This window comes from Oncorhynchus keta, unplaced genomic scaffold (genome assembly GCF_023373465.1).
Source record: "Oncorhynchus keta strain PuntledgeMale-10-30-2019 unplaced genomic scaffold, Oket_V2 Un_contig_2269_pilon_pilon, whole genome shotgun sequence".
NCBI lineage: Eukaryota > Metazoa > Chordata > Actinopteri > Salmoniformes > Salmonidae > Oncorhynchus > Oncorhynchus keta.
This window is the reverse complement of record NW_026283015.1, coordinates 178393-198234: the sequence shown is the minus strand read 5'-3', so window position 1 is coordinate 198234 and position 19842 is coordinate 178393. Positions and strand designations below refer to the sequence as shown.

At 45.9% G+C, this 19842-nt stretch overlaps 1 protein-coding gene and 1 long non-coding RNA gene across 4 annotated transcripts; one reads left to right on the top strand and one right to left on the bottom strand.

Moving 5' to 3' along the window:
• Positions 1-919: 919 nt before the first annotated feature.
• LOC127921593 (uncharacterized) lies at positions 920-3614 on the bottom strand (the record flags this gene model as incomplete). Its single annotated transcript, XM_052505181.1, has 4 exons — positions 3171-3614; positions 2788-2964; positions 1689-1821; positions 920-1276 (listed from the first exon to the last, which is right to left on the bottom strand). Coding segments are annotated over exons 1-4 (786 nt in total), but the record flags the coding sequence as incomplete, so codon positions are not given.
• A 12046-nt stretch (positions 3615-15660) lies between these two features.
• LOC127921591 (uncharacterized) lies at positions 15661-17035 on the top strand. 3 transcript variants are annotated; one of them, XR_008109031.1, is made up of 4 exons: positions 15661-15809; positions 15865-16144; positions 16403-16514; positions 16813-17035. It is a non-coding gene; the product is annotated as an uncharacterized LOC127921591 (long non-coding RNA). The 3 variants fall into 3 exon arrangements; XR_008109032.1 differs by having other exon boundaries at positions 15667-15809; positions 15893-16144; XR_008109033.1 differs by having other exon boundaries at positions 15667-15837; positions 15893-16144.
• Positions 17036-19842: the final 2807 nt, after the last annotated feature.

Sequence of the window (19842 nt, the reverse complement as noted above, 5' to 3'; positions counted from 1 at the left end):
AGCTAAGTAGAATGAGTACAGACTACAGACAGTACAGTGTGGGCAGGCTAGCTAAGTAGAATGAGTACAGACAGTACAGTGTGGGCAGGCTAGCTAAGTAGAATGAGTACAGACAGTACAGTGTGGGCAGGCTAGCTAAGTAGAATGAGTACAGACTACAGACAGTACAGTGTGGGCAGGCTAGCTAAGTAGAATGAGTACAGACAGTACAGTGTGGGCAGGCTAGCTAAGTAGAATGAGTACAGACAGTACAGTGTGGGCAGGCTAGCTAAGTAGAATGAGTACAGACAGTACAGTGTGGGCAGGCTAGCTAAGTAGAATGAGTACAGACAGTACAGTGTGGGCAGGCTAGCTAAGTAGAATGAGTACAGACTACAGACAGTACAGTGTGGGCAGGCTAGCTAAGTAGAATGAGTACAGACAGTACAATGTGGGCAGGCTAGCTAAGTAGCATGAGTACAGACAGTACAGTGTGGGCAGGCTAGCTAAGTAGAATGAGTACAGACTACAGACAGTACAGTGTGGGCAGGCTAGCTAAGTAGAATGAGTACAGACTACAGGCAGTACAGTGTGGGCAGGCTAGCTAAGTAGAATGAGTACAGACTACAGACAGTACAGTGTGGGCAGGACAGACGGCCTGGCTGGCTGCTACTGCCTGAACAGAGATGAGGTGATCAGGCTACTTTAAGGAATGAAAAATAAGTCATTAAAAGAAACCTAAGTAATATACAAAACTGAAATATTTATCATTTCATTGATGTCTACCCAATGTGGAACTTAGAGACAATGGAATATTTGTAATGTTTTGGCATTTGAATGTTCACTATTTTTGGGCTTTGGAATTTCCATTAAAAAGCTCTAAAGTAAATTGTAACGCCATTATTTTATAATGTATTTCATGTAAATATCTGGACCTGACGTCAGCAAGCACCAAATCTCTCAGCACCAAATCTCTCAGCACCAAATCTCTCAGCACCAAATCTCTCAGCACCAAATCTCTCAGCACCAAATCTCTCAGCACCAAATCTCTCAGCACCAAATCTCTCAGCACCAAATCTCTCAGCACCAAATCTCTCAGCACCAAATCTCTCAGCACCAAATCTCTCAGCACCAAATCTCTCAGCACCAAATCTCTCAGCACCAAATCTCTCAGCACCAAATCTCTCAGCACCAAATCTCTCAGCACCAAATCTCTCAGCACGACTTGGCAGAGTTCGATAATCTCAAAAACTAAAGCAGATAGCTTGCTACGGCCCACCACCCACAAGGCAGCTTGCTACGGCCCACCACCTACAAGGCAGCTTACTCGGCCCCTACCTACAAGGCAGCTTGCTACGGCCCACCACCCACAGGCAACACTTTCTGACCCACAACAAGGCAGCTTGCTACGGCCCACTACCCCACAAGGCAGCTTGCTACGGCCTACCTGGGCAGCACTCACGGCCCACCACCAACAAGGCAGCTTGCTACATTTTTCACCCACAAGGCAGCTTGCTACGGCCCACCACCCACAAGGCAACACTCGGCCCACCACCAACAAGGCAGCTTGCTACTCGGCCCACTACCCACAAGGCAGCTTGCTTTCTGACCCCACTACCCACAAGGCAGCACTCGGCCCACTACCCACAAGGCAGCTTGCTACGGCCCACCACCTACAAGGAACATATTAAACTTTAAATAAAGTTTACCTGCACGGTCGCGAACACACAGTTTCCTTTCTGAAAGAACTTGCAAATCATAGCTGCAGCTGGTTGACTGGTGTTGAGATCATGGGAATATCGACAGTTGATGCCTTCTTTGCAAAGCCCATGCATGAAATACCTGCGAATAAAACAAAGACAAAAAAAAAAAAAAAGTCACACAAATGATTTGAAATCTGCTCTGTTGAAATACCTGCGAAAGGGAAAGACAAAAATTTAAAAATGTCTGCTAAAAAGTTCACACATCGATTACAACAGAGGTGTTCGAACAAACAGCCTGAATGTAGATGATGAACCAAACGATGATGCTCGTTGTAAAACGTCACAGTGGGAATATGAAGACTAGAAACAATTCTTCCTGTTATCAATATTATTATATATTTTTTTAATCACTTGCGACAAAAATAAAGGCCTAAATGATACCAATATTTCAGGAGCTTCCGGACTCAATACTCCATTGGTGTAACTGCAACTAATATCCAGCAGAGAGATTCAAAGACCAGTGGATAGCTAGTAAACACAGTCGCACTATTACAGAACTGGCATTGACGTTGATGACCACGTTCAGAGTGTAATTAAACATTAGATAACATAAGTAAACGCGGACTTATATAATTATAGCGAGGTGGCTGGTTGTCTCTACCGCATTTCAGCTTTGGTCGAGGAATGAGAGCTCTGCAGAAATATCAGCCATATTTACCCCCCGGAATCATTTCAGTGTTTGGCTGATAAATATCATTTTAAACCATTTTATGCTGTTAATTATATTGAATTCAGCGTCTATTTCCGCTGGGTCTCCGTGCGTTTTTCCGTTTGTGTTGCCATTGCGGATGTTACCGTGTATCACTTTGAATCGTATGGGGGAATATATCTCTAGTTAATAATGTCTCAACTGCAGGACGAACCAGTTTTACAATCGGCTGCCTGTAACCCACAACAAAACACAGCTGGGCTTGCTACCCGAGCAAAAGACGGCGTTGTAAAGTCGCTTAACCTACAAAACAGCCAAAACCCCGGCGTTTTGGTTACAAACCATGGACAACATCAACATAGTGGTGCTAAATTGATCCCCGGGTCTTGTCGTTACCTGCAGGTGACGTGTTTGGTCCAGGCTCCTGGTATTGCTGGAGCCGCTGTAGCTGCTGCCTCCGCCATTGCTGTTATGTTGAGGTTGAAGCCCAGTACCCGGATCTTCCCGGAAAGTCGAGCTCCGAATCGGGGATCTTCGGAAAATCGACGCTGCTGCTGTTTCTCTTCATGTGACCTGTAATGTAATGAAGCCGAGTACCCGGATCTTCCCGGAAAGTCGAGCTCGGAATCGGGGATCTTCGGAAAATCGACGCTGCTGCTGTTTCTCTTCATGTGACCTGTAATGTAATGAAGCCGAGTACCCGGATCTTCCCGGAAAGTCGAGCTCCGAATCGGGGATCTTCGGAAAATCGACGCTGCTGCTGTTTCTCTTCATGTGACCTGTAATGTAATGAAGCCGAGTACCCGGATCTTCCCGGAAAGTCGAGCTCCGAATCGGGGATCTTCGGAAAATCGACGCTGCTGCTGTTTCTCTTCATGTGACCTGTAATGAAGCCCATGAACCCGACCTACCGCCAGAGGGAACGCCAGAGCAGCAGGATATTTCAGGCAAATCAATCAAATCATCTGAACACAGATAGAACAAATGAGCCAGATATTTTACCGGATGTATAAATGTGAAGCATCCGGTTGGGTCAAATATGGTGATGAGAGGAAGCCGAGAGGACGGCAGTGGAGAAAATCGAGGGCGATTAATTTTGGCCGAGATTATGCAAATTCTCATCTATGAATAATTTGATCTCAATACAGTCTTCTGTTCCCCAAACTAGAATTTGTTACAAACAGAGTGGACACATTTTTGTTGGTTTTACCCTTTGCCAAAGTTGTAAAATGTTTTGTTGTTTAGGAACGTGGCGTCCCTAACGGAAATATGCAAATAATGAACGCACCAATAGGATCTGCTCCCTGCTTGCTTGTTCCGCCCACTATGACTAATTTGTTCCCATCGGAAACGACAGGCTGGCATATCTTGGGTCAGTTGTAAAAATCTTTGATTCACATTATGAGGTCATAATAAAACTGACAGAACAGATATGCTGTTATGCAAATGCAACATCACATCTTGAGGTGTGCAGCGGTCTAAAGGCACTGCATCGCCAGTGCTGGAGCGTCACTACAGACCTTGGTTCGATCCCGGGCTGTAGTACAACCGGCTGTGATCGTCCCATAGGGTGACGCCAATTGGCCTAGTGTCGTGCGGGTAAGCGGAGGTTTGGCCGGGTAGGCTGTTATTGTAAATAAGAATTTGTTCTTAAACGACTTGTCTAGTTAAATAAAAAATAAAAAAATAAATGTTTACATTGATTGCGTAATCACCCTTTCATATCAGAATTTACACAAAAGTCATCTAAGAAGTAGACAATTAATGATGATGTATGTGTTCACAGAACAAAATGGAGCTCAACTCAACTGAATGAAAGAACAGGAACAAATGCATAGATTCTCTTAACTACAGATTCTAGCACCAGATAATGTGAGTCAAACACATTTCTTTGGAATCCATTATTATTTTACCTTTATTTAACTAGGCAGTTAAGAACAAATACTTATTCACAATGACTGCCTAGGAACAGTGGGTTAACTGGGAACAGTGGGTTAACTGCCTAGGAACAGTGGGGTTAACTGCCTAGGAACAGTGGGGTTAACTGATCTAGGAACAGTGGGGTTAACTGCCTAGGAACAGTGGGTTAACTAGTCTAGGAACAGTGGGTTAACTGCCTAGGAACAGTGGGGTTAACTGCCTAGGAACAGTGGGTTAACTGCTTAGGAACAGTGGGTTAACTGCCTAGGAACAGTGGGTTAACTGCCTAGGAACAGTGGGTTAACTGCTTAGGAACAGTGGGTTAACTGCCTAGGAACAGTGGGTTAACTGTCTAGGAACAGTGGGGTTAACTGCCTAGGAACAGTGGGGTCAACTGCCTAGGAACAGTGGGGTTAACTGATCTAGGAACAGTGGGTTAACTGCCTAGGAACAGTGGGGTTAACTGCCTAGGAACAGTGGGTTAACTGCCTAGGAACAGTGGGGTTAACTGCCTAGGAACAGTGGGTTAACTGCCTAGGAACAGTGGGGTTAACTGCCTAGGAACAGTGGGGGTTAACTGCCTTGTTCAAGGGCAGAATGACAGATGTTTGTCCACCACTTGTCAGCTCAGGGATCAACTTCAGGGCATTAGGCCTACTACCACCACTAGGCTACACTAGGCTACCCACCACTTACTGGCACACCACTAGGCTACTAGGCTACCACCACTAGGCTACACTAGGCTACCCACCACTAGGCTACACTAGGCTACCCACCACTAGGCTACACTAGGCTACCCACCACTAGGCTACACTAGGCTACCCACCACTAGGCTACACTAGGCTACCCACCACACTAGGCTACCCAGGCTACACTACCCACCACTAGGCTACCCACCACTAGGCTACCTGGTTATACTGTGAGTTATAGGGTAGGTACTGTTTGGTGTAGCACAGAGAATTGCCAACCAACTTCAGCGATACCGTCTTCATCTCTGATTTGTGGAAACAAGAGTCTCATAAAATGTTCACGTCCAGTTGCAGGGGGGGTACGTTTGAATTCTGGAGAGAAAAAAGCTCAGTTAATTAAAATAAATATTCACTTTGCTCCATGAAGTAATGGAACAATGTGGACGTCATCTTGTCTATTTCAAGTCTTCTCATTGGATTTGAGACGGGAGGGGTTCCACCCCAAAGTGTCACATGCCATGATAACAGACTCCTGTATACATTTTTTACCAACACCTTTTTTATTTGCTAACTCACATTTTTACCTGGTGTTACAGTGTGTAGATAGAATTCCCACTGGGTCGGTCTGGACACCCTGAACAGGAAATGCTATTGACTTACTCATAAAGGAGTTATTGGTTTTCACAGGTCTGTGTGTGGCGCTGCTGGGGGACAAATCATTCCATTACCATCACTTTCCAATCCTCTGCTACATCAATACTTCAACCCCTGTGAACTTCATAGTATGTAGTAAATCAAATCAAATCAAGTTTCTAGGTCTCGCTGATTTGCAGATGTTATCGCAGGTGAAATGCAGCAGTGCAGTAATATCTAGCAACACGATAACAATACACACATCCATCCAAAAGTTAATGAGCTGTCAAGAGTCCTGGATATAAATATATATGGACACGACATTCGGAAAGTATTCAGACCCCTTCCCTTGTTCCACATTTTGTTCAATTCCAGCCTTATTCTAAAATGGATGAAATAAAACAGGTTCCTCATCAATCTACACACAATACCCCATAATGACATCACAATACCCCATAATGACATCACAATACCCCATAATGACATCACAATACCCCATAATGACATCACAATACCCCATAATGACATCACAATACCCCATAATGACATCACAATACCCCATAATGACATCACAATACCCCATAATGACATCACAATACCCCATAATGACATCACAATACCCCATAATGTTTTTAGACATTTTTGCAAGTTAATGAAAAATAAAAACAGTGGTCCTCCCGAGTGGCACAGCGGTCTAAGGCACTACAGCCTGGGGTTTGATCCCGAGTGGCACAGCGGTCTAAGGCACTACAGCCTGGGGTTTGATCCCGAATGGCACAGCGGTCTAAGGCACTACAGCCTGGGGTTTGATCCCGAGTGGCACAGCGGTCTAAGGCACTACAGCCTGGGGTTTGATCCCGAGTGGCACAGCGGTCTAAGGCACTACAGCCTGGGGTATGTGGCCCAGTGTCGTCCGGTTTAGGGGAGGGTTTGTCCGGGCACCTGCAAGCTGACTTCGGTCGTCAGACTTCTGACACTGGCGGGTGTTAAGAAGCTCGGCTTGCGAGGTCATGTTTCGAGGACGCATGACCCGACCTTCGCCTCTCCCAAGCCCGTTGGGGATTTGCAGCGATCAAACAAGATCGAAAAAATTGGGGAGAAAAAGGGGGTAGGATACAAAAAAATATCTACCTTATTTACATAAGTATTCAGAACCTTTGCTATGAGACCCGAAATTGAACTCAGGTGCATCCTGTTCCCATTGATGTGCATCCTGTTTCTCCACCTGTGAAAAATTAAATTGATTGGATATGATTTGGAAAGGCACACACCTGTCTATATAAGGTCCTATAGTTGACAGTGCATGTCAGAGCAAAAACCAAGCAATGAGGTTAAAGGAATTGTTCGTAGAGCTCCGAGACAGGATTGTGTCGAGGCACAGATTTGGGGAAGGGTACCCAAAAAATGTTTGCAGCATTGAAGGTCCCCAAAAACAAAGTGCCCTCCATCATTCTTAAATGCAAGAAGTTTGGAACCACCAAGGCTCTTCCTAGAGCTGTGGCCGCCTGGTCAAAATGAGCAATCAGGGGAGAAGGACCTTGGCCAGGGAGGTGAGCAAGAACCCGATGGTCACTCTGACAGAGCTCCAGAGTTCCTCTGTGGAGATGGGAGAACCTTCTAGAAGGACAACCACCTCTGCAGCACTCCACTAATCAGGCATTTATGGTAGAGTCGACAGACGAAAGCCACTCCTCAGTAAAAAGGCACATGACAGCCGGCTTGGAGTTTGCCAAAAGGCAGCTATAGGACTCTCAGACCATGAGAAACAAGATTCTCTGGTCTGATTAAACCAAAATTAAACTCTTTGGCCTGAATGCCAAGCTTCACGCCTGGGAGAAACCTGGCACCATCCCTACTGTGAAGCATGGGGGTGGCAGAATTATACTGTTAGAATGTTTTTCAGCGGCAAAGACTGGGAGACTAGTCAGGATCGAGGGAAAGATCAACGGAGCAAAGTACAGAGAGCTCCATGATGAAAACATGCTCCAGAGCGCTCAGGACCTCAGACTGGGGAAAAGGTTCACCTTCCAACAGGACAATGACCCTAAGCACACAGCCAAGACAATGCAGGAGTGGCTTCAGGACAAGTCTCTGAATGTCCTCGAGTGGCCCAGCCAGAGCCCGGACTTGAACCCGGCCGAACATCTCTGGAGAAACCTGAAAATAGCTGTGCAGCGATGTTCCCCATCCAACCTGACACCGAGCTTGAGAGGATCTGCAGAGAACAATGGGAGAAACTTCCAGAATACAGGTGTGTCAGGCTTGTAAGTGTCATACCCAAGAAGACTGGAGGCTGTAATCGCTGCCAAAGGTGCTTCAACAAAGTACTGAGTAAAGGGTCTGAATACTTATGTAAATCTAATATTTCCGTTTTCTTTGTTAGAAATTTGCTAGAATATTTGCTTTGTCATTATGGGGTATTGTGATGTCATCATGGGGTATTGTGATGTCATTATGGGGTATTGTGATGTCATTATGGTAGAATGTGTGTAGATTGCTGAGTGATGTCATTATGGTAGAGTGTGTGTAGATTGCTGAGGGGAAAAAATGATTTAATCTATTTTAGAATAGAACATGCATATTCAGTGAGAGAGACAGAACAACATGCATATTCAGTGAGAGAGACAGAACAACATGCATATTCAGTGAGAGAGACAGAACAACATGCATATTCAGTGAGAGAGAGAGAGACAGAACAACATGCATATTCAGTGAGAGAGACAGAACAACATGCATATTCAGTGAGAGAGACAGAACAACATGCATATTCAGTGAGAGAGACAGAACAACATGCATATTCAGTGAGAGAGACAGAACAACATGCATATTCAGTGAGAGAGAGAGAGAGAGACAGAACAACATGCATATTCAGTGAGAACAACATGAGAGAGAGACAGAACAACATGCATATTCAGTGAGAGGACAGAACAACATGCATATTCAGTGAGAGAGACAGAACAACATGCATATTCAGTGAGAGAGACAGAACAACATGCATATTCAGTGAGAGAGACAGAACAACATGCATATTCAGTGAGAGAGACAGAACAACATGCATATTCAGTGAGAGAGACAGAACAACATGCATATTCAGTGAGAGAGAGAGACAGAACAACATGCATATTCAGTGAGAGAGACAGAACAACATGCATATTCAGTGAGAGGACAGAACAACATGCATATTCAGTGAGAGAGACAGAACAACATGCATATTCAGTGAGAGGGACAGAACAACATGCATATTCAGTGAGAGAGACAGAACAACATGCATATTCAGTGAGAGAGACAGAACAACATGCATATTCAGTGAGAGAGACAGAACAACATGCATATTCAGTGAGAGAGACAGAACAACATGCATATTCAGTGAGAGGGACAGAACAGAAGAGACAGAACAACATGCATATTCAGTGAGAGGGACAGAACAACATGCATATTCAGTGCATATTCAGAGAGAGACAGAACAACATGCATATTCAGTGAGAGAGAGACAGAACAACATGCATATTCAGTGAGAGAGACAGAACAACATGCATATTCAGTGAGAGAGACAGAACAACATGCATATTCAGTGAGAGGGACAGAACAACATGCATATTCAGTGAGAGAGACAGAACAACATGCATATTCAGTGAGAGAGAGAGAACAACATGCATATTCAGTGAGAGAGACAGAACAACATTGCATATTCAGTGAGAGGACAGAACAACATGCATATTCAGTGAGAGAGACAGAACATGACAGTGAAGACAGAACAACATGCATATTCAGTGAGAGAGACAGAACAACATGCATATTCAGTGAGAGAGACAGAACAACATGCATATTCAGTGAGAGAGAAACAACATGCATATTCAGTGAGAGACAGAACAACATGCATATTCAGTGAGAGGACAGAACAACATGCATATTCAGTGAGAGAGACAGAACAACATGCATATTCAGTGAGAGAACATGCATATTCAGTGAGAGACAGAACAACATGCATATTCAGTGAGAGAGACAGAACAACATGCATATTCAGTGAGACATAGCATATTCAGAGACAGAACAACATGCATATTCAGAAAGAGAGGCATATTCAGAGACAACAACATGCATATTCAGTGAGAGAGACAGAACAACATGCATATTCAGTGAGAGAGACAGAACAACATGCATATTCAGAAGAGGGACAAACAACATGCATATTCAGTGAGAGAGACAGAACAACATGCATATTCAGTGAGAGAGACATAACACCATGCATATTCAGTGAGAGAGACAGAACAACATGCATATTCAGAAGGAGACAGAACATGCATATTCAGTGAGAGAGACAGAACAACATGCATATTCAGTGAGAGAGACAGAACAACATGCATATTCAGTGAGAGAGACAGAACAACATGCATATTCAGTGAGAGAGAGAGAGAGACAGAACAACATGCATATTCAGTGAGAGAGACAGAACAACATGCATATTCAGTGAGAGAGACAGAACAACATGCATATTCAGTGAGAGAGACAGAACAACATGCATATTCAGTGAGAGAGACAGAACAACATGCATATTCAGTGAGAGAGACAGAACAACATGCATATTCAGAGAGAGAGACAGAACAACATGCATATTCAGTGAGAGAGACAGAACAACATGCATATTCAGTGAGAGGGACAGAACAACATGCATATTCAGTGAGAGAGACAGAACAACATGCATATTCAGTGAGAGAGACAGAACAACATGCATATTCAGTGAGAGAGAGAGACAGAACAACATGCATATTCAGTGAGAGAGACAGAACAACATGCATATTCAGTGAGAGAGACAGAACAACATGCATATTCAGTGAGAGGGACAGAACAACATGCATATTCAGTGAGAGAGAGACAGAACAACATGCATATTCAGTGAGAGAGACAGAACAACATGCATATTCAGTGAGAGAGACAGAACAACATGCATATTCAGTGAGAGAGACAGAACAACATGCATATTCAGAGAGAGACAGAACAACATGCATATTCAGTGAGAGAGACAGAACAACATGCATATTCAGTGAGAGAGAGAGAGATATTCAGACAGAACAACATGCATATTCAGTGAGAGAGACAGAACAACATGCATATTCAGTGAGAGAGAACATGCAGAGAGACAGAACAACATGCATATTCAGTGAGAGAGACAGAACAACATGCATATTCAGTGAGAGGACAGAACAACATGCATATTCAGTGAGAGAGAGAACAACATGCATATTCAGTGAGAGAGAGAGAACAACATGCATATTCAGTGAGAGAGAGAACAACATGCATATTCAGTGAGACAGAACAACATGCATATTCAGTGAGAGAGACAGAACAACATGCATATTCAGTGAGAGAGACAGAACAACATGCATATTCAGTGAGAGAGACAGAACAACATGCATATTCAGAGAGAGAGAACAACATGCATATTCAGTGAGAGAGACAGAACAACATGCATATTCAGTGAGATATTCAGGGAGAGACAGAACAACATGCATATTCAGTGAGAGAGACAGAACAACATGCATATTCAGTGAGAGAGACAGAACAACATGCATATTCAGTGAGAGAGAACAGAATTCAACATGCATATTCAGTGAGAGACAGAACAACATGCATATTCAGTGAGAGAGAGAGACAGAACAACATGCATATTCAGTGAGAGAGACAGAACAACATGCATATTCAGTGATATTCAGAGGGACAGAACAACATGCATATTCAGTGAGAGAGAGAGAGAGAGAGAGAGAGAGAGAGAGAGAGAGAGAGGGAGAGAGACAGAGAGAGAGAGAGAGAGAGAGAGAGAGAGAGAGAGAGAGAGAGAGAGAGAGAGAGAGAGAGAACCTGTTGTGTGGTGGGAGTAAAACTTATATTTCACCACTAGAGGGCACTAAAACTCTGTGTTTTTATTTAGACTTTATAGGTGAATGTGTGTGTGTGTGTGTCTGCACCCACATCCCTTTCCCACTCATGCCTACTTGTGCCTGTATGTATGTCTCTCTGTGCCACTTACCGATGCCTCGTTCTGACACAGACACCTCGTTAGTGTACCACAGATAATTAGAACAGCCCTGCAGAGAGGCTATCACTGCTTCTTGATTAGCTATGATTAGCTATGATTAGCATGATTTCAAGCTGAGCCTGAGCCACCAACCAGCACGCACACACGCACACACACGCACAAACACAAACACTGAGCTCAAGGCAGGCAGCAATGACTTTGCCAGATTGACAGCCAGCCCTGTCCCTCCTACTCATACACCCAGCCCTGTCTCTCCTACTCCTACAGACAGCCCTGTCAACTCTACTCATACACCCAGCCCTGTCTCTCCTCTACACCCAGCCCTGTCTCCCTCCACTCATACTGCCAGCCCCTGTCCTCCTACTCGCCATACAGACAGCCCTGTCTCCCTCGACTCATACACCCAGCCCTGTCTCTCCTACTCATACACCCAGCCCTGTCTCCCTACTCATACAGCCAGCCCTGTCAACTCTACTCATACAGCCAGCCCTGTCTCTCCTACTCATACAGCCAGCCCTGTCTCTCCTCGACTCATACACCCAGCCCTGTCTCTCCTAGCCCTGTCTCCTCGACTCATACAGCCAGCCCTGTCAACTCTACTCATACAGCCAGCCCTGTCTCCCTACCATACAGCCAGCCCTGTCAACTCTACTCATACAGCCAGCCCTGTCTCTCCTACTCATACAGCCAGCCCTGTCTCTCCTACTCATACAGCCAGCCCTGTCTCTCCCTACTCATACACCCAGCCCTGTCTCCCACTCATACAGCCAGCCCTGTCAACTCTACTCATACAGCCAGCCCTGTCTCTCCTACTCATACAGCCAGCCCTGTCTCCTCGACTCATACACCCAGCCCTGTCTCTCCTACTCATACACCCAGCCCTGTCAACCTCTACTCATACACCCAGCCCTGTCTCTCCTACTCATACACCCAGCCCTGTCTCTCCTACTCATACACCCAGCCCTGTCTCTCCTACTCATACACCCAGCCCTGTCTCTCCTACTCATACACCCAGCCCTGTCTCTCCTACTCCTTTACCCAGCCCTGTCTCTCCTACTCATACACCCAGCCCTGTCAACTCTACTCATACAGCCAGCCCTGTCAACTCTACTCATACACCCAGCCCTGTCTCCCTACTCATACACCCAGCCCTGTCTCTCCCTACTCATACAGCCAGCCCTGTCAACTCTACTCATACACCCAGCCCTGTCTCTCCTACTCATACACCCATAGCCCTGTCTCTCCTACTCATACACCCAGCCCTGTCTCCTCTACTCCTTGCACCCAGCCCTGTCTCTCCTACTCACTACCCAGCCCTGTCTCTCCTACTCATACACCCAGCCCTGTCTCTCCTACTCATACACCCAGCCCCGTCAACTCTACTCATACAGCCAGCCCTGTCAACTCTCCTTACACCCAGCCCTGTCTCCCTACTCATACACCCAGCCCTATCAACTCTACTCATACAGCCAGCCCTGTCAACTCTCCTCATACAGCCAGCCCTGTCTCTCCTACTCATACACCCAGCCCTGTCAACTCTACTCCCTACAGCCAGCCCTGTCAACTCTGCCATACACCCAGCCCTCTCTCCTACTCACACCCAGCCCTGTCTCCTCTACTCATACCCCAGCCCTGTCCCTCCTACTCATACAGACAGCCCTGTCTCCCTCATCCCTTACACCAGCCCTGTCTCTCCTACTCACCCAGCCCTGTCTCCTCTACTCATACAGCCAGCCCTGTCAACTCTCTACTTACAGCCAGCCCTGTCCCCTCCTAATTACAGCCAGCCTGTCTCCTCGACTCATACACCCAGCCCTGTCTCTCCTAATTACACCCAGCCCTGTCTCCTCTACTCATACAGCCAGCCCTGTCAACTCTACCATACAGCCAGCCCTGTCTCTCCCACTCATACAGCCAGCCCCGTCAACTCTCCATACAGCCAGCCCTGTCTCTCCTACTCATACAGCCAGCCCTGTCCTCCTACTCATACAGCCAGCCCTGTCTCTCCTCCTCATACACCCAGCCCTGTCTCCCTCTACTCATACAGCCAGCCCTGTCAACTCTACTCATACAGCCAGCCCTGTCTCTCCTACTCATACAGCCAGCCCTGTCTCCTCACTCATACACCCAGCCCTGTCCCCTCCCACTCCTTACACCCAGCCCTGTCAACTCTCCCATACACCCAGCCCTGTCTCTCCACCATACACCCAGCCCTGTCTCTCCTCCTCAAGCTGCTCCAGCCCTGTCTCTCCTACTCATCACCCAGCCCCTGTCTCTCCTCCATACACCCAGCCCTTCTCTCCTACTCATACACCCAGCCCCTGTCTCTCCTACTCATACACCCAGCCCTGTCAACTCTACTCATACAGCCAGCCCTGTCAACTCTACTCATACACCCCAGCCCTGCCCTCCTACTCATACACCCAGCCCCTATCTCTCCCTACTCACAGCCAGCCCTGTCAACTCTACTCATACACCCAGCCCTGTCTCTCCTACCATACACCCAGCTCCCTGTCTCTCCTACTCATACACCCAGCCCTGTCTCCTCTACTCATACACCCAGCCCTGTCTCTCCTACTCACAGCACCCAGCCCTGTCTCTCCTACTCATACACCCAGCCCTGTCTCTCCTACTCATAAGAACCCAGTCCTGTCAACTCTACTCATACAGCCAGCCCTGTCAACTTACTCACACCCAGCCCTGTCTCTCCTACTCATACACCCAGCCCTGTCAACTCTACCATACAGCCAGCCCTGTCAACTCTACTCATACAGCCAGCCCTGTCTCTCCCTACTCATACACCCAGCCCTGTCAACTCTACCATACAGCCAGCCCTGTCAACTCTACTCATACACCCAGCCCTGTCTCTCCCTACTCATACACCAGCCCTGTCTCCTCTACTCATACAGCCAGCCCTGTCAACTCTACTCATACAGCCAGCCCTGTCTCTCTCCCTACTCCTTACCCCAGCCCTGTCTCCTCTCTACTCATACAGCCAGCCCTGTCTCTCCTACTCATACACCCAGCCCTGTCTCCTCTATATTACAGCCAGCCCCTTCCCCCTATAAGAGAATAAGTTAGGGAGAATAGGTTAGGGAATAGGTTAGGGAATAGGTTAGGGGAATAGGTTAGGGAGAATAAGTTAGAATAAGTTAGGGGAATAGGTTAGGGGAATAGGTTAGGGAATAGGTTAGGGGAATAGGTTAGAGAAGAATTAGTTAGGGAGAATTAGTTAGGGGAATAGGTTAGGGGGAATAGGTTAGGGGAATAGGCTAGGGAGAATAAGTTAGGGGAATAAGTTAGGGGGAATAGGTTAGGGAATAGGTTAGGGAATAGGTTAGGGGAATAGGTTAGGGAATTAGTTAGGGAGAATTAGTTAGGGGAGAATTAGTTAGGAGAATAGGTTAGGGGAATAGGTTAGGGGAATAGGTTAGAGATAATTAGTTAGGGAGAATTAGTTAGGGAGAATAGGTTAGGGGAATAGGTTAGGGAATAGGTTAGAGAGAATTAGTTAGGAGAATTAGTTAGAGAATTAAGGAATTTGGGGGAATAGATTTAGGGGGAATAGGTTAGGGGAATAGGTTAGGGAGAATGAGTTAGGAGAATAGGTTAGGGAATAGGTTAGGGGAATAGGTTAGGGAGAATAGGTTAGGGGGTTAGGGAATAGGTTAGGGAATAGGTTAGGGAATAGGTTAGAGAGAATGTTAGGGAGAATTAGTTAGGAGAATAGGTTAGGGGAATAAGTTAGGGGAATAGGTTTATGTTAGGGGAATTAGGGAGAATAGGTTAGGGAGAATGGAATAGTTAGGAGAATCTTAGGGAGAATTTAGGGGGAATAGGTTAGAATAGGTTAGAGAGAATTAGTTAGGAGAATTAGTTAGGAGAATAGGTTAGGGGAATAGGTTAGGGAATAGGTTAGAATTAGGGGGAATAGGTTAGGAGAAATGAGTTAGGGAGAATAGGTTAGGGGGAATAGGTTAGGGGAATAGGTTAGGAGAATAGGTTAGGGGGAATAAGTTAGGGGGAATAGGTTAGGGGGAATGAGTTAGGGAGAATAGGTTAGGGAGAATTAGTTAGGGAGAATAGGTTAGGGAGAATTAGTTAGGGGGAATAGGTTAGGGAGAATTAGTTAGGGAGAATAGGTTAGGGAGAATGAGTTAGGGAGAATAGGTTAGGGAGAATTAGTTAGGGGAATAGGTTAGGGAGAATTAGTTAGGGAGAATAGGTTAGGGAGAATTAGTTAGGGGGAATAGGTTAGGGAGAATTAGTTAGGGAGAATAGGTTAGGGAGAATGAGTTAGGGAGAATAGGTTAGGGAGAATTAGTTAGGGAGAATAGGTTAGGGAGAATTAGTTAGGGGGAATAGGTTAGGGGGAATAGGTTAGGGGGAATAGGTTAGGGAGAATAGGTTAGGGAGAATGAGTTAGGGAGAATAGGTTAGGGAGAATTAGTTAGGGGGAATAGGTTAGGGAGAATTAGTTAGGGGAATAGGTTAGGGAATAGGTTGGGGAGAATTATTAGGGGGAATAGGTTAGGGGGAATAGGTTAGGGGAATAGATTAGGGGAATAGGTTAGGGGAATAGGTTGGGAGAATTAGTTAGGGAGAATTAGTTAGGGAGAATGAGTTAGGGAGAATATGTTAGGGAGAATTAGTTAGGGGGAATAAGTTAGGGGGAATTAGTTAGGGAGAATGAGTTAGGGAGAATAGGTTAGGGGGAATAGGTTAGGGGGAATAGGTTAGGGAGAATAGGTTAGGGAGAATTAGTTAGGGGGAATAGGTTAGGGAGAATAAGTTAGGGGGAATAGGTTAGGGGGAATAGGTTAGGGAGAATTAGTTAGGGGGAATAGGTTAGGAGAATAGGTTGGGGAATAGGTTCGGGAATAGGTTAGGGTGAATAGGTTCGGGGGAATAGGTTAGGGAATAGGTTAGGGGAACAGGTTCGGGGAATAGGTTAGAGGAATAGGTTATGGAGAATAGGTTAGGGAGAATTAGTTAGGGAGAATAGGTTAGGGGGAATAGGTTAGGGGGAATAGGTTAGGGGGAATAGGTTAGGGAGAATTAGTTAGGGGGAATAGGTTAGGGAGAATTAGTTAGGGGGAATAGGTTAGGGGGAATAGGTTAGGGAGAATAAGTTAGGGGGAATAGGTTAGGGAGAATAGGTTAGGGGGAATAGGTTAGGGAGAATTAGTTAGGGGGAATAGGTTAGGGGGAATAGGTTAGGGGGAATAGGTTAGGGAGAATTAGTTAGGGGGAATAGGTTAGGGAGAATAGGTTAGGGGGAATAGGTTAGGGGGAATAGGTTAGGGCGAATAGGTTCGGGGGAATAGGTTAGGGGGAATAGGTTAGGGGGAATAGGTTAGGGGGAATAGGTTAGGAGAATTCGTTAGGGGGAATAGGTTAGGGGGAATAGGTTAGGGGGAATAGGTTAGGGGGAATAGGTTAGGGGGAATAGGTTAGGGGGAATAGGTTAGGGAGAATAGGTTAGGGAGAATTAGTTAGGGGAATAGGTTAGGGGGAATTCGTTAGGGGGAATAGGTTCGGGGGAATAGGTTAGGGAGAATTAGTTAGCGGGAATAGGTTAGGGGGAATAGGTTAGGGGGAATAGGTTAGGGGGAATAGGTTAGGGAATTAGTTAGGGGAATAGGTTAGGGGAATAGGTTAGGGGAATTAGTTAGGGAATAGGTTCGGGGAATAGGTTAGGAGAATTAGTTAGGGAATAGGTTAGGGGGAATAGGTTAGGGGGAATTAGTTAGGGGGAATAGGTTAGGAGGAATAGTTTAGGGAATAGGTTAGGGGAATAGGTTAGGGGGAATAGTTTAGGGGGAATAGGTTAGGGGGAATAGGTTAGGGGAATAGGTTTGGGGAATAGGTTAGGGGGAATAGGTTAGGGGAATAGGTTAGGGGAATAGGTTAGGGGGAATAGGTTCGGGGAATAGGTTAGGGGGAATAGGTTAGGGGGAATAGGTTTGGGGGAATAGGTTGGGGAATAGGTTAGGGGAATAGGTTAGGGGAATAGGTTCGGGGGAATAGGTTAGGGGAATAGGTTAGGGGAATAGGTTAGGGGGGAATAGGTTCGGGGGAATAGGTTAGGGGAATAGGTTCGGGGAATAGGTTAGGGGAATAGGTTAGGGGAATAGGTTAGGGAGAATAGGTCTGGGGAATAGGTTAGGGGAATAGGTTAGGGGAATAGGTTAGGGAATAGGTTAGGGGAATAGGTTAGGGGGAATAGGTTAGGCGAATAGGTTAGCGAGAATAGGTTAGGGGAATAGGTTAGGGGAATAGGTTAGGGAGAATAGGTTAGGGGAATAAGTTAGGGGGAATAAGTTAGGGGGAATAAGTTAGGGAGAATAAGTTAGGGAGAATAGGTTAGGGGGAATAGGTTAGGGGGAATAGGTTAGGGGAATAGGTTAGGGGGAATAGGTTAGGGAGAATAAGTTAGGGAGAATAAGTTAGGGGAATAAGTTAGGGAGAATAAGTTAGGGGGAATAGGTTAGGGGGAATAGGTTAGGGAGAATAAGTTAGGGGGAATAGGTTAGGGAGAATAGGTTAGGGGAATAAGTTAGGGGGAATAGGTTAGGGGAATAGGTTAGGGAATAGGTTAGGAAGAATAGGTTAGGGGAATAGGTTAGGGAGAATAGGTTAGGGGAATAGGTTAGGGAGATGAGGTTAGGGGAATAGGTTAGGGAGAATAGGTTAGGGGAATAAGTTAGGGGGAATAGGTTAGGGGGAATAGGTTAGGGAGAATAGGTTAGGGGAATAGGTTAGGGGAATAGGTTAGGGAGAATAGGTTAGGGGAATAGGTTAGGGGGAATAGGTTAGGGGAATAGGTTAGGGAGAATAGGTTAGGGAGAATAGGTTAGGGGGAATAGGTTAGGGAGAATAGGTTAGGGGAATAGGTTAGGGAGAATAGGTTAGGGAGAATAGGTTAGGGGAATAGGTTAGGGGAATAGGTTAGGGAGAATAGGTTAGGGGGAATAGGTTAGGGTGAATAGGTTAGGGGAATAGGTTAGGGAGAATAGGTTAGGGAGAATAGGTTAGGGGAATAGGTTAGGGAGAATAGGTTAGGGAGAATAGGTTAGGGGAATAGGTTAGGGGAATAGGTTAGGGGGAATAGGTTAGGGGAATAGGTTAGGGGAATAGGTTAGGGGAATAGGTTAGGGAGAATAGGTTAGGGGAATAGGTTAGGGAGAATAGGTTAGGGGGAATAGGTTAGGGAGAATAGGTTAGGGAGAATAGGTTAGGGGGAATAGGTTAGGGAGAATAGGTTAGGGGGAATAGGTTAGGGGGAATAGGTCCTTTGTCACAGCAGTGATCTTCAGGTTTCCCACTTTGCTGTTGTTTATCGTTTGGTTGCCACGACAAAAGCTGTCCTTCGGGTTACAGGTGAGAGGTTGGGTAGGTAGGAGGTAGAAGACGCAGGAGATCACGGCCATGCTTTCTGCTCGTGGGTGCAGGGAATTGTCTCGCCATTTTCCAGGATCTGCACTTCCTGAACTCTTACGCCTCAGAGCGACGACAGGTGTCGATTGGATGTTGTTGAATAGCGACATAAGCAGACCTCCGGAGACGAGCAGATCAGTAGCTGAAGGAAAGTCTTTATAAATCCCCAATCAGCCGCACATCCCCTTTAACAGTCCTTTGATAAAAGGTGGTGGCAACATGATTCTGTAAGGCTTTATACAGCTTGGAGAAATTCTCACAGACCTCAGGACATTAACGTGTCTGTCAACACAGCTCTAGTCACCCTCATACAAGACCACTGATCCCGAGGGCTCAGTCACCTTGGAGAGACATTCTATACTGTAAACCGTGTGTTTCCATGTTCAGTGTGTGTGTGTGTGTGTGTGGTTATGTGTGTGTGTGTGTGTGTGTGTGTGTGTAAGGCAGGTGGTAGCAGATGTCTTTATGACATCAGCACATTTATGCAAACTTCTCTATGAGCAACGCGTGGTAAACAAGGATGTGCTGTCACCGTGGATACCAGGCTGGAACACGGAACACAGCTGGTGTTTGAGCAGAGGGAAGTGATGAAAGCGTGTACAATACCACACACAATGTTTTGATGTCACCCAACCAAACAAAAACAAAAAACAACAGGCTAATTTTTTAACAAAATGGAAAACGTGTTGAAGCTTTCAAACAAACCCTCCTTGATATGATCTCACCGGTGGAGAT